Source organism: Pollachius pollachius (genome assembly GCF_949987615.1).
Source record: "Pollachius pollachius genome assembly, chromosome: 1".
Taxonomy (NCBI): domain Eukaryota; kingdom Metazoa; phylum Chordata; class Actinopteri; order Gadiformes; family Gadidae; genus Pollachius; species Pollachius pollachius.
Genome location: NC_136934.1, coordinates 35,165,367 through 35,179,317, shown reverse-complemented (window position 1 = coordinate 35,179,317; position 13,951 = coordinate 35,165,367). Strand labels below are relative to the sequence as shown.

The 13,951-nt window shown below is 46.4% G+C and overlaps 1 protein-coding gene across 1 annotated transcript in view; it reads left to right on the top strand.

Moving 5' to 3' along the window:
* The window catches only part of crppa (CDP-L-ribitol pyrophosphorylase A), a gene marked incomplete at its 5' end in the record, with an annotated part of 32,905 nt that extends 20,597 nt beyond the window's left edge, over positions 1 to 12,308 (top strand). Inside the window, one exon of the mRNA XM_079740823.1 lies at positions 11,951 to 12,308. Coding sequence (XP_079596949.1) covers positions 11,951 to 12,058 — 108 coding nt within the window. The 3' untranslated portion in view covers positions 12,059 to 12,308. The remainder of the gene's footprint in view (positions 1 to 11,950) is intronic.
* Positions 12,309 to 13,951: the final 1,643 nt, after the last annotated feature.

Below are 13,951 nucleotides of genomic sequence, written 5' to 3'. Positions count from 1 at the left end.
TCCTGGCGACCTGTCAGAGGGTGAAAAGCGAGTTGTCACGGTGATGTATGGGTGTTGTAATCCACTGCAGTGAGAGCCCTGATGTTTACCCAACCCCGCGCTTCCTTTTCCTCAAAGAGTGCCGAACAAGAGCGCTGAACCCGAGAAGAGATTAGCCGCGCGGCAGAGAAAGGCGAGGGGCGGACGAAGAGAGAGAGCGAGAGGGAGAGGGGCAGATATACAGGGGGGAGAAGGAGGCGATGGGGAAGGGGCTCTATAGGTCTTTTCTCCTCTGCCTGTGTAGATCTACCTACGACAGGTGAAACCATACACGCCCCCCCCCCCCAGGTGGTGCGCCAGCCACAGTCACCCAGGGGGCTGCACCCGGGCCGGGGTCATGGGAGAGCAGCGGTGGTGGCGAGCGCCGTCTCTCTGTGGTTACAGCACGCTCCCAGCCTTTATTACCCCCACCGTCGCCCCCCGGCGTGAGCCCGGCTGCCCGCTCTGGGTCCAGACGTGGGGGATATCCTGTAACACGCACCGACGCGCACACGGCAGATACACCGACATTCCCTGCTGTTAATGCGATACCTTGTCTGCTTATTTTAGTTTCCTTTAGATTTTTGATTTTTTAACTCAATTGCTGTAGATTTAAGCAAAATGTGAACAGTAAAGAGAAAATGTTATTTCTTGGGTTGTGCCAAAGGTGGAAATCCAAATCGCATAGGAAAGAGCTGTAGGGCCTTCAAAGCAAAAGTAACGACGAGATGAGATGCAGACCTCCACAAGCTTGTTCTCACATTTTATGTCTACGGCCCGCCTTCCCTAGTCTCCTCTGAATTGCCTGCACTTGGCCTCAGCCTCACACACACTCACTAATATGGACCATGTCTGTTCACACACTACTTCCCTCCATCCACAAGCACCGGCTCCCTGGCCCCACCATGCAGACGCTTGTTTGTCCTTCAATAACTCTTCATCTCCTGCGATCCAACTCTAAACGTGTGGATTAGTGACATGGGAGTCCGGCCTCAGTCGTACATCAGTTGTCTACATCCAGACAGAAGCCGGGGCTCCGGGGCCCCCTCCGCGGTGATGTATTTGCAGAGTGTTAAGGTCAGAGCTTCGGGGAGAGGCCCGCGCGGCCCGACATGTGCAGCGTATCAGGCCCTCTCCCAAGCTCGCTCTCTCCCAAGCGTGCCAGATGTTTGTCGGTATGTGTGAAACTCAACCGCTGGAGTTTGGCTAGAGAAATTAGACATACCAAAGCGATGTTTACTCAGCTTTGATATCTTAGATTAAAAAGAACCAGAGGACTCGATGATGTTATGAAGAGAGAGCTCTTACAAACAGGATATGTGTACTTTTTAAAAAGAAGGCACTTTGCAATTGGTTTGTAAACAGTCAATCAGCCATTAAGAAACCAGTCCAGAAAGGCATTCTTGTGTGTGTTTATTTTACCCTACTGCTTGGTGCTGAGCGGCTTGTGACCACCCACCTTAGAGCTGGTTTCAGTTTGCGGCGCTTCAATTATGTTGTGGGGAAAGGAGCTCAACGTGGATGAAATGTGTGGTGTTGGAGCCCGGAGTTAACCTTTAGTCAGCTTTGCCTGTTGGTGTGTTTGCACAGGGACCTCTGCTTCGAATTTCTTGTTAAGTGTATTTAAGGTTGGTGGGAAAATTGGCATGGAGAGGGTTGTCACACCCACACACACACACACCCAGCCACCAGTGGGAGAAACTAGTATAGCACAGCCACCCGTACGGGCTGTCTGTGGGTGGTAAGTTGATCTGTGGATGCTAGCAGCCAGGGCCACAACCAACCACTATGTCGGAAGTCGTGTTCCTCAACAGGCGGATAAAACCGTGGTGAAACCGTGACCATGTGGATTGAACTTCGCTCCAAGGGGTGATGGAAAACCATTTCAAGTGTGACAGATTTCCTGTACAGAAAGTTATGACCAACCTGGTTTCAAAGACCTTTATGAACACAGCCCACCCTAGTTTAAGACCCAGGTTGAAGTCAGGCGTAGGAATTGTTATTGACACGTTTAGTCAACTGACACATGAAAACAATTTCCGTAGCTGTTTCCTTCCGCCTCCTCCTGAACGTCGCCCCCTTCCTGGCTGAGCACCCCCCCTCCCTCCCCCCTGATGTTTAGTCTTCCGAGTGCGGTTATTTGGATAGTGGTGTAAGTTCACCATGGTGCACCTAGACTTGTATGTGTTCCTGAGGTTCTATAGGCCCGTGATTGCATACTTTGTTGAGTGGAAGTGAGGTCACCCAGGGACCAGGATGTGTCTCCGTCAGTCTCGTTCCAATCCAAGGTGCATCGTGGGTAATGACAGTGGGTGTGGATTCCCCCAGTGTACTTTCTATATGACCCGTGGTAGCTGTGACTTTATAAACATGTTAAACACTATCTGGTGTGCTAAGTAAATGAAGTGTGACTGTTATCTGCCTGTTTGACTGACTGACTGACTGAGTGTGTGTGTGTGTGTGTGTGTGTGTGTGTGTGTGTGTGTGTGTGTGTGTGTGTGTGCTGCAGCTTGTGTGTGTGTGTGTGTGTTGCGGGGCTCCCTCACTGCTTTTGGGGCTTTGGTATGTCTCGCACATTAATCCTGCCTGTGCGTTCATACCTCCTTGACTAAAGGTCCATTGTTCGGTGCACTGTTGTGAGACACGTCTGTCGCTGAGTCAAACTCAAACAAAGTCATCACTCAGCAACACCGGGTGAAAGGGGCCGGTATTCACAGTTAGACGATCCACTGGGAACCAGCCAGCACTCTCTGGCCATTATTCTTCCTCTTATTATTATCTCCTCCTCACTGCAGTGCTCTGGTCTCTCGCTCCTCACCAGTGGTGTTGTGCCCACTGTGGTAAAGCGACGAGGGAGATGAAGTCCAACATTCCGCTGACAAAGATGTTTTATTGGCTCAGTGGAACCCACCCCACCCCCCTCTCCCCCCGTCGCCTTACAGGACAGGATACCTTGGAAACTGTAGAAAATGCATCCACACCTTGGATCTGGTCCTTCTGCAACAGAGATTGTGTTGTGTTTGTGCAGGAGGCACTATAAAGTATTTATCTTTTCTTTTTCTTTCTTTTTTATTCTACATCTTTGGAGAGTCTACAAGAACATACAATCACTGGTTTGAAAAATAGATGGGCCCAGAGATATATTCATTCTTTCATTCATTTATTCTTTCTTGCCAACTGTGTGGATATTGTGTGGAGTTAAAATGACATGGGTATTGAAACCACGGACGACCAGGCAACTGCAGTGAACACCTAACTATGCATAATCCACTAACTCTCTCCCTGTGTTAAACAATCTCAAGAAAAGTATGACAAGCGCCATCTTGGCCGTTTCTTATACTTCTACCTTGAGTAATTCTCAAACATGTTGCTGGTATTAGGTGTAAATAAGACAGGTGAAGGTATTTTATCCCCTTACACCATTAAGAACTGTATTCCCTGCCCAGTCATTTCTCGACCGGTTTGATTACGGTTGGATAGTAAGCCTTTCAGCAAAGGAAACTGCCGGTTTCTCGCCTATTTCCACATTCTTTTATCCTCCAGCCAACACGATGGATTCAACAAGCTTAAGCAAATGCAATCCAACCAGTAGCCTTCCTAGACCTGGGATGGAACATGGTTCCATTAGCAGTGTTTATAGTTGGGGTTCTAATCAGGGCTTGCGGAGCGGTCAGTAATTGGACCTGTAGCCCCCGGCTACTGCCTGTCTTCAGTGAGACATTGAGGGAGGGAGCGGGGGGGGGGTGGTTAGGGGCAGGATTACAATAACCACTAAGGGTCAGGCTGTCAGAAGCCATGAAACCGTATCCCCTCTTGCAGGGAAGCACAAGGTGTATTTCACCTCCATTTTAGCGCTGGAACTTGGTGCACAGGTCACTTGTGGGAGATTTCTGCTAAGAAATTACTTTTAGCAAGGGCAGTATGTCAATGGGATGGTGTTCAGTTCAATGCGGGCTGGCCCGCATACATCATTTCAAGTTTTGGATAATTCTTGCAATTGTGATTGAGGGCTATACTAATATTTTCTTGAGTTGACTTGAGGTTTTCCAGACGAAATTGACCTGATCTGACCATTATCTGAACCAATATATAAATTAAGAAAAATAAATTCCTTGTGTGAATCATTCCCTTCCTGGATCGGAGCCGGCAAAGACCACTGCTGCAGAATCCAGTTTTTATTGCTGCCGCTGCCGCCAAGTTTTATAAAAAGTCATGAAGTGGCAAGTATACAACTGACCAGGACACATGAGAGACGTGTGATAAAAACCTCTCTGCACACGCTAGGCCGTTTCTGGGCCTGGTAGCTAGTCTAGTCCAAACAGCTCTTTCAGTTACCTTGGCCAGTGGCACCTTGCCAAGACAACCCAGGAGCCATTTGTCAGTTGGGACCGGGGGGGCCCTGGCGCAGTTGAGAACAGAAGTGGAAGCCCACGGCAGCAGAAAGCCATCCCCCCAGGTGTGGGGGCCCCTGGTTATCACAGGGGACCGACACAGGCGTGCAAATGATCAGGCGTCTAATGAGACCTAAATGCCGAATACTTTGTCCTCCGATGCCGGCTTGTGTGGCGCAGTGTGCCTTCCTCTTGGATGGAAAGATGGATAGCATCTGGTCCATGTAAGATTTGTTCGTCTGGAGGTGGCTTATTGTGTGGTCTGGCGGTGCTTTCTTGCTGACTTAATTCTCACTCCCTCTCTCTCTCCGTCTTTTCTCACTCTTTCTTCTCTCACTCCTTTCCTATTCTTTTTCAAAGACCTGCCGCTTTTTCGGCTTGTCAAAGTCCCTTTCTCTCAAAAAAGAAAGGGAAAAATAGAAGCTAATGATTGAAGTTCCATTGCGTAAACTTGTGGTGGCAGTAAGCAATAACAAGAGGCCGCGCGGCGGTTTCATGCATTTGTGCGTGCAATTGAAAACATATTCCTTATAGCAACTGTCTGGGCAGGCGCAAGAAGGTATATTGCATTAGTTATAGTTCATTGTCAAGTTCAGCCATTATTAAATTGTTTATGCTCATGCTGGCGTATCACTTTTTCAATATTCAATATTCCCTTGGAGTGGGAATGTGTTTACTTGGAGACGATTGAGGGGAAAATGGTGGGAGCAACAATGGCTCCAGCAGGACCATTACGTACTTGTGACCCCCCCGAAACCAGTTCATACGTGTGCTGACGGTTCCAATAGTTTAACAAGAGACCCACCAAGAGAGGCGATATTAAAGTCCATGCAGGCCACCAGGGGACGAATGTGTCACTAATGGATGTAGCAGGGGCTTGTCCTGTCGGTGGAAAGGAAAGTGTATCAGAACTCAAATGTGCCTCTATCTCATTTATAATATTTCATACATTCCTGGTGACAGCAAACCCCCCCACCCCCCTTCCACTAATGTGAATAAATGATGATGCCTTTGGCAGTCCGAGCCCGGAGCGATGATGCATGCTAGTTTATCATCCTGAAGTGGAACACAACGCACTCTCTCTCTCTCTCATGTCTAATCAGGGTCAAATAAAAAGGTAACTGAATCGTGTTAAATCACGTTCTTTCCTAATCCTTCCCCCTGTTTACAGAACTTAAAGCTTTGGCAGCAAAGACAGTCCTCGGCACAAGTGAAGGACTCCTCACCGTAGACACGAGACAAAGTGCCCACTAGCGCAAACGGCTAAATCAACCATGCTAATTAAGAGCGGTTTTCCATCCAAGGGGCTCTATTACACTTCAAGTCCTTCAGGGATGGGTTTCTTTGTCTGACGTCCATCCAACAGCTACGTGTGTGTGTGTGTGTGTGTGTGTGTGTGTGTGTGTGTGTGTTTTAGAGGAGCTCTTGGGGCCCCTAGTGCTTCCTAAATGCTTCCCCAGGTCCTCTTACTGCCCTGGAGGAGACACCATGACAGACATAGTGGAAAAACCTCTTCTTCATATGCCCCACAGGACGTGTTCAAAGCTGTGATGATGATGATGAAGATGATGGAGTTCTGGAGACATTAAAATCCCACCCGGATCGGATAGATGTGTGCGTGCGTGCGTGCGTGCGTGTAATTATGTTGCTATTTGTGCATGTGTTGATTGATTGTGTGAGAAAGAGAGGGAGAGGTCACACTTGCATTAATATAGTGTATATATATTTATATGTGTGTCAAATATGGGAATATACCCAGTATCCCGGGGTCTTTATTGCACGATTGTGGACAAGTAAGATCTGTGAGACTTCTTTGTGTATGCGTGTCGGTTTCGCCTCTGCGTGTCCTGGTGCTCAGCCTTGGACGTTCTCGTGCCCATAACAAGAGGGCAGCCAGCATGCTTTTGGTTTGCAGCCGCCTCTTTGCATCCTTGTGAGTGGATTCTGTCAAGCCTCACCACTCCCAAGGCAACGGCAAAGATGTGTCTGTGGTACAGCCCGGGTCAGGATGAGGATAGAGCTCGTTTAAGACCAGACCATCCCCATCCACTCGCTGGAGTCCAGAAAAAAAAGAACAGCAGCCCACAGCCCAGCAGCTATCACTCAGTTATTTATCCTCTCCCTCGCACACCCACCAGATCCATTTCAGCCTGAGAGTGGTCGGGTATGCAAATGTCCAGAGCCAACCATGTTTGTTGCCTTTCAGGCAATGTGATCCCCGGGTTTGTTTGCGCTTGTCCAAATGTGGAGCGTGAGTTGACTGGCAGTTGTGACGGGCTAGACCTGCGCCACGAGCCAAAAAACACTTCAAATCAGGCATTTGTGTTCCAGTGTGCAGGCGATTACTTGATTCAATAATACCTTCTTTTTTTTTTAAGAGGTATGATTCATTGGGAAGAATGCGTATCTGGAGACGGGGAATACACTCCACAGCGGAGTCTCAGACGAGGCTTTGATCCGCCTTGGTGATCCCGGCCCCTTTTCTTTTTCTTTTTAATGTTTGCTTTTTTTTTTACTAATCATTTGTGCGTGCGCACACGTATAAAGTGTGTTTTTGTTTTGCATCCATCAGGAGAGAGGCCTGTAATAGAGTCATTAGTTGTGGTTTGGGGAGAGGTAGCTGTGTTCGAGCCCCGCCAGACGCCAGCTCCCCTAATGTTCCTCATCAATGCACATGGGTGGCAGCGGGCCACTCATCACATCACATGCACTCTCCCGCGGTGGCTGCACACCACGGCAGCAACACATGCAACAGCTCAAAAGACGTCCGTGTTAACTCCCTGATTGCTGCTAGATAACAGTCACACTCGGAATGCTTTCATCTAATTAATTGGTATAACGATAAAAAAAGATGCAAAGTTGCTTTGATTTCTTGACACTTTAGTATGAAAGTCTGGGTCCCCAGAGGGCTCTGTGTGTTTTAGGTTTGTTATCTGCAGAGTTCTGTGGATTACAGATGCATTGGCTCACGTCCCCCCCCCCTTATCTCCCTTTCAGCAATTAAACCCGAGGAGATTGACTCCGGTGCTCCATAAAGAAAACAGGAAATATTTGTGGTTCCCTTTGATTTCCTAAGAGTCTCGGACTTTGCATCTAAGAGGCAGAGAGCCAATAAGAATCAGGCAGAAAATGCGTGAACGCCATGCAGTTTCTGAGGCATGCAGAGACCCTGGAGTATTCTGCCACCACCGGTCTTCCTCTGGTTCCACTTTGCTGCCCGTGCTGCTTTAATCAACAAGGAGCCTGTCATATCGCCGGGCTCTCCTCCGGTGCGCTCGCCTCAGCTCCACTCGTGACCGGGCCCATGTGGAAAATGTGTGTCACCCGTCTTGAAGCGGTGCTGGTTCTGATTAGTCTTGACTCGGATCTGCTATTCCTGGGTTCCCTGGTTCTCCAGCTCCACATTATCCACAGTCGGTGGGCCTCGTGTCAGCGCTCACCGCTCCTGCACCTTGACGCAGGTCTCGGGTCCGGGAGAGCGGATGGCTGGCTGGCAGCTGGATACGGTTTGGTTTGGAGACCCGCTAAGAGATGATTTCCTGGGTTTTCTAATGAAATAAAAGCAGACATTCTGACTGTGCACAGTGCGCAGCACCGGGTGCCAAGTTTGCTCCCACAGCAACGTCAAAAGTGGGTTTCAACAAAGAGGTCATATTTGGGACTGAGGTAATCTGGTGGATACTTGACTCCTAGCCAAAGTGTCTGCAGCCTACCTTCATCCTCGAGAGATGTCCAACAGCTTCTAGTTTGCACCGACCCCAATGCCCTATGGCAGGGGTCGGCAATTACGTTTGGACGCGGACCAATTTTTTTTCAGACAATGGCATCGCGGGCCATAGCTTTTTTTTTTGGGGGGGGGGGGTCTACTATTTAAATTATTATTTATTTTATTATATTAAAATAAAATAAACATCATCTAACTTTTAAAACGCATTTAATTTAATTCCATTAAAACGTTTATTTGCTTATGTTCGCTGTTTTTATGCCGCCTGCTGCATCTCGCGTCGTCGCTCATGAAACAGGCGATTGCCTAGCAACCTGCCGTATACAAATATTCTTTTAGATGACGTGTAAAAATGATTAGCTGAACATTGCTATGCTAGTTATCGATGCAAAATGTCGTTGTCGAAAGCCTTGAAAAGAAAAATTGATTCAGAATGCAGGACCTACAAAGAAGAATGGAAGCAGAGGTATGCGTTTATCCTGCCTGCATTTATTAATGCCAAGCCTACATGTCTCATTTGCAACAAGGCTGTTGCCGTTTGCAAAGAATATAACATCAGAAGACACCATGAGACAAAACATGGCCAGTTCAAAGGAGGTGCGAACGAATAAAATTAAAGCATTGGAGGCTGGATATGCACACAGCAACAAAATACTTGTCAGGTCATTCACCGAGCAGCAGAGGGTTACAAGTGCGTCCCTTAAAGCAGCATAGGTTCTTACCCGTCACAACAAACCATTTACGGACGCAGAGGTTTTTAAGGAAGTGATGGTGGCTGTTTTGGAGGAGCTGGCTACAGATAAGTCAATGGATGGAGTGATTGCCTCAGTGAAACAAATGCCGCTCTCAGCGAGGTCAGCTTCCCGACGCATAGAGAGCCTATCTGACGATGTGCGCGGATCAATTATGAGTGGCCTGAGTCAGGCCAACTACTTTTCCGTTGCCATTGACGAGAGTACAGACAACACTGATATCAGTCAGATGTGCATATACGTGCGGTATTTTGATGGGAAGGAGTTCAGGGAGGAGTTGTTGGCTCTAATTCCATTAGAAGGGAACACCACTGGTGATGTTATGTTTGCCAAAGTGGAGGAATTGATTAAACAACATGCACTACCATTTGCGAAAATAAACCTCATCGTGACAGACGGTGCACCTGCCATGGTTGGTTGCCACAGAGGTCTGGTGGCCCGATTGAAGGAGATAGCACCACAAATGCACGCACTACATTGCCTAATTCACCAGAGTGTCTTGTGCGCCAGACTCAGTGGCGAGCTGAAGAGTGTCATGGATAAAGTGATGAGAGTCATTAATTTTGTCCGGGGTGCATCAAGCACACAGCACCGTCTTTTTCGCCAACTTGTTGCTGAGTCAGAGGCCTGCTACGAAGATCTGCTACTTCACAATGACGTGCGCTGGTTAAGTAAAGGAAAGGCACTGGAGTGCTTCTGTGCGCTACTAGATCAAGTGAAAACCTTCCTGCGAATGAGCAAGATGCGTGCTTCAGACGATCACCTGGCCTTTCTAGAAGGTGAAATGTCCATCTCAAACATTGCGTTTTTAACTGATATTTTTGGCCATCTTAACCAGCTGAACCTGCAACTACAAGGGAGAGGGAAAACCATTGTGGACCTGATCGAGAAGATGGATTCGTTTACAAGGAAGCTGGAGTTGTTCCAGTCTGATCTAGCAAGTGGAAGGCTCTTGCACTTTGCAACATTAAAATCACAGGGAGGGGGGCGAGTGACAGGAATTATGACTGAATTCCTTGACAAGCTACGGGACAACTTTCAGTCGCGGTTCCGAGACTACTGTGTCCCAAGGGAAATTGTTGGCTTTGTCCACGACCCATTGTCCACGCGAAGCGAGGAATTCTCCTCACTGGCCAAAACAACCATGAGCTCGTTGGACGAGGCAACGCTTCAGTTGGAGCTCATCGATTTCCAGTCAAGCTCCCTCGTCCGTGATGCGTTTAGTGCGCGTTCCGTGGAGGATTTCTGGATCGGATGCTCAGAAGAGTACATGGGTATCAAGAAACTTGCCCTTTATGTGCTGACGATGTTTCCATCTACCTACACGTGTGAGTCCAGCTTTTCGTCAATGAATGCAATCAAGACACACGAGAGGAACCGTCTGACCAATGCAAGCTTGGAGAACTGCTTGAGAATAAAAGTGACATCCCTGTCGCCCGACATCCACAAAATTGTGACCGAAGGGAGGAGCCACTTTTCCCATTAAGTGAGTAGCCTACTGGCCTTTTTAAATAGTAGGCCTAAAAAAATGCCCAGTTATATTGTTTGATCTTATTTAAATTGTAAATTCCCTTTTTTCTGTCTTTATTCAGGAGCAGCGCAGATCCTTCTCCCACGTGGACAATGTGCATTCATCTTTCACTTTCTTTAAGTTTTATTTTAATTGGGCCATTTCACATTTGAGCAGACCTTGTTATGTTGTTAATTTAACGAAACGTAGACTATTTTTTACCTTGCCCACTGGAGGAGGGAGACGGGACACTTTTGGGTTTTTTTTGCACAAGATTACGCACACTCGCGTGCCAATACCGTTCCGACCTGTGCGTCATGGATAACTGCACAGATGTTCCACCTGTTGTTTTGTCACTTTAGGACTATCATCTATACCTCAATAAATGTTTCGAAATTGATGGGATTGTTGTATGCCTTTTTTTTTTTTTTTTAAATATGGGGTTGAAAATAAAAAAATTAAAATTAATTATTATTATTATTTTTTTTTTACATCAAATGAACGTCATCTCGTGGGCCAGACAGAATAGATGGCGGGCCAAAATTGGCCCGCGGGCCCCTATTTGCCGACCACTGCCCTATGGGCATTCATTGTAAGTATACAGAATACAGCAGTTGCTTAGCAACTCAATATTGGGACTAAATAGCATCTTCTGAGGGAGTGAATAGCAGGTAGGCAAAATACAATGCTAGCAAGTTCCTTATGAACTATGTCTCTTTCGTTTGTGACTGACTCAAAACATGTGATTCTCAGATCAAAGCTGAGTCAATGCAGGACTTATGTGGCCTTGGGAACACTGGTCTAGGCAATGAAAGTCCTTAAAAGTACAATGCACAGAAATGGGGGGGGGGGGGCATAAAATTAAAAAAGGGATATTAAGCAGAGAGACATCACCAAAGCAAAACAACCACAACAGTGTATCTGGGCCTTTATTTTTAAACCTGAGGCAGAAGCAAATGAGAACTTAGAGAATTTTGTTCCTCTGACTTGTGGTGCTATGAAAGTCTGCCCAATATCATGCCCCATCAACGCCAAAGTAGGCCGTCGTTCATTTGTCTCACACACAGCTTGCATTCGGTGATATTCATTTGAACGAACAAAGGTTCACCAACCCTTCACTTTATGCATCACATTGTCCTGTCCCCTGATGAGAAAATGTATTCTGCATGCTGATTGAACTAAACAAGGAATTATGCCCAAATCATTACGATTCCCTCTGTTAGTAGTTTCCTCATTTGTGTGATTAGCTGGATTCTGTGAGATCCAAGGCCTTGCAAGTCTTGTTTATTCAGTCTTGTCACTAGTGGTTGCACAGTTTGTTCTGTTTTACGTCATTTTGCTTGCTTCATCCAGCTAATCTGTGTTTATCATTGTTCGGGACACAGCTCTCTTCATCCCTCAAATTCAAACCTTTGTCTTTATTGTATAATTTCACTGGCCTGTGGATATTATTTGTAAATGCCTGTTGTAGCTCAACTCACCATTGTTATGATCATCTGAGCTGTTAAATGATTAGACCATGCCCCTTTGTCTCCTCCCCTTGCTCTGTCTCCAGGAGGACGCCGAGTTCTCGGAGGGGGCAGTGAAGCGATTGGCTGAGCTCACCTACACCTTGATCCATGACCGAAATGCCCTCCTGGCTGGGCAGATGCTGTGTGCCTGAAACCAGGGAGTCGTACAGTAACCATGGTGATGTTGGACCCTGGAATGACGTACTGTGGATATTTGACATCTCCTTAAATGAACTTCATGGCTTAAATCATGTCCAGCATGTTGAGCTGTTTTCATGTTAAACCTAAAAATACCACTATATATATATGTGTGTGTATATACATGCTCCAAGGGCCCCTTTGGGGAACATAAAGGTTCAACAAAAATCCAAAAGTTGGTTTGGTTCGTGATGCATTGTCTAGGAGACGATTGTTGTGGTTAACTTCATGGGCATGTAGATGACTTGACAGGAGTTTTAATTCAAGTTCTTCCATTTCAAAACATCTCTCTCTAATTCTGAATAGCTCATGAATGTGGCTTGCAAGTGATTTCTGTACTAAAACGTACAAAAAGAATTGAGAGGAAGTATGTGAAACTGTAAATGTAAATGTTCACACGTGAACATATTTACTTCTCAACACTGGATAAGTTGTAACTTCCCAAACTGATACACTAACATTGTGAATAAACATTACATGAAATAAAATGCTTTTTGGTAAAATCCTGTGTTTGTTGCTATTGTTAAGAGATTAGCTTGTATAAAGGTTAAACATGAAGCGTGTAAATGACTACTCTTGACATGCTCACTAGTGACAACCCACAGTACACTCAATGGTTTAGTACCTTCTTTTGTGTAGCATTGTTTTGATCCTTCGAAGCCTCATCTTCAGCATTTATCTTCAGTGTGATCATCAGAACATAGCTTCCTAAGGCCTTAGGGCTGAGGGCCACCTTCAATGGTAATTCCTTACTGAGACCACAGGTCATGCTGGCTAACATTGGCTTGACTTGATGTGTATAATTGGTTTTGAAGCAGGCCTCTCCCTTTGGTGATGTTAGTGCCTAGAGTGGGCGCGCCACAGCAGGGGGGCAGAACCCCCCCCCCAGCATTTCTTTCGGAGATTATCCGCCAAATTGAAGGGACTCAAACAAGTAGCTTGTTTGAGTCCCTTCAATTCCCTTCAAACTGTAAACCCTCAACATAAATATACCAAAACCGAGGCTAAAGAAAACTCGGATTCGCCACGTCTCGCATGAGAAACAATGCGGCAGTTTTAAACACAACAATGTCTCTCTAAATTGACAAGTCACTCCACGATTCATTTCTAAACATTGACCTCCCTAATAAGGGATGCGGTCGTTGTGATGCACCTATACTGCGTCTGCGACAGGGAGTGACAGCGAGTGCAGCGCTGTTTGGCTCCTCTACTCTCACTGGCCGGCTGGGTTAGCGCTCCCATCACTCAGTTCCTTGAGGACAGGGCTCACGAGGGCTGGCTCCACTTTCCCTTCAGTAAACCAGGGGCCTTATACCCCCGCATCCCGGGTCTATGCTGTGTCCATTGACTTAACGGGAGAAGGAGTTATTGTAAATCTCCAGCTTTGCATTTCTCTGTGTTATAAGCACGTTGTGACAAACACATCTACGATTAAATGATTGACTGCGCCTGAGTTTCCCCAATCTCTCTCGCTCACACACGGACGCGCACGCACCCACACTCCAACCCACCTCTCCCATCTGGTTGATTGAGGTGAGGTATTTAATGGCTGTTGCTTCTGCACTTGTGGAGGGGGACTTATGTATATGACAATATTTGACAGCAACAAAGAATGGCCACTAAATTTAGACACCGGAAATGTTCTCTAATGTTGAGGTGTTGATGTTTAGTAGGTTACCTTTAGGCAACCAACTATATATATATATATATATATATATATATATATATATATATTATCTCTGGGTAATTTGCCACACTTCAAAAATAAAGTGAAAGATTAAATTAAATCAAAACCCACGGAAATTGTTTGGTTGGGTACTTTTTTGGATCTAAAGGCCTATATTACA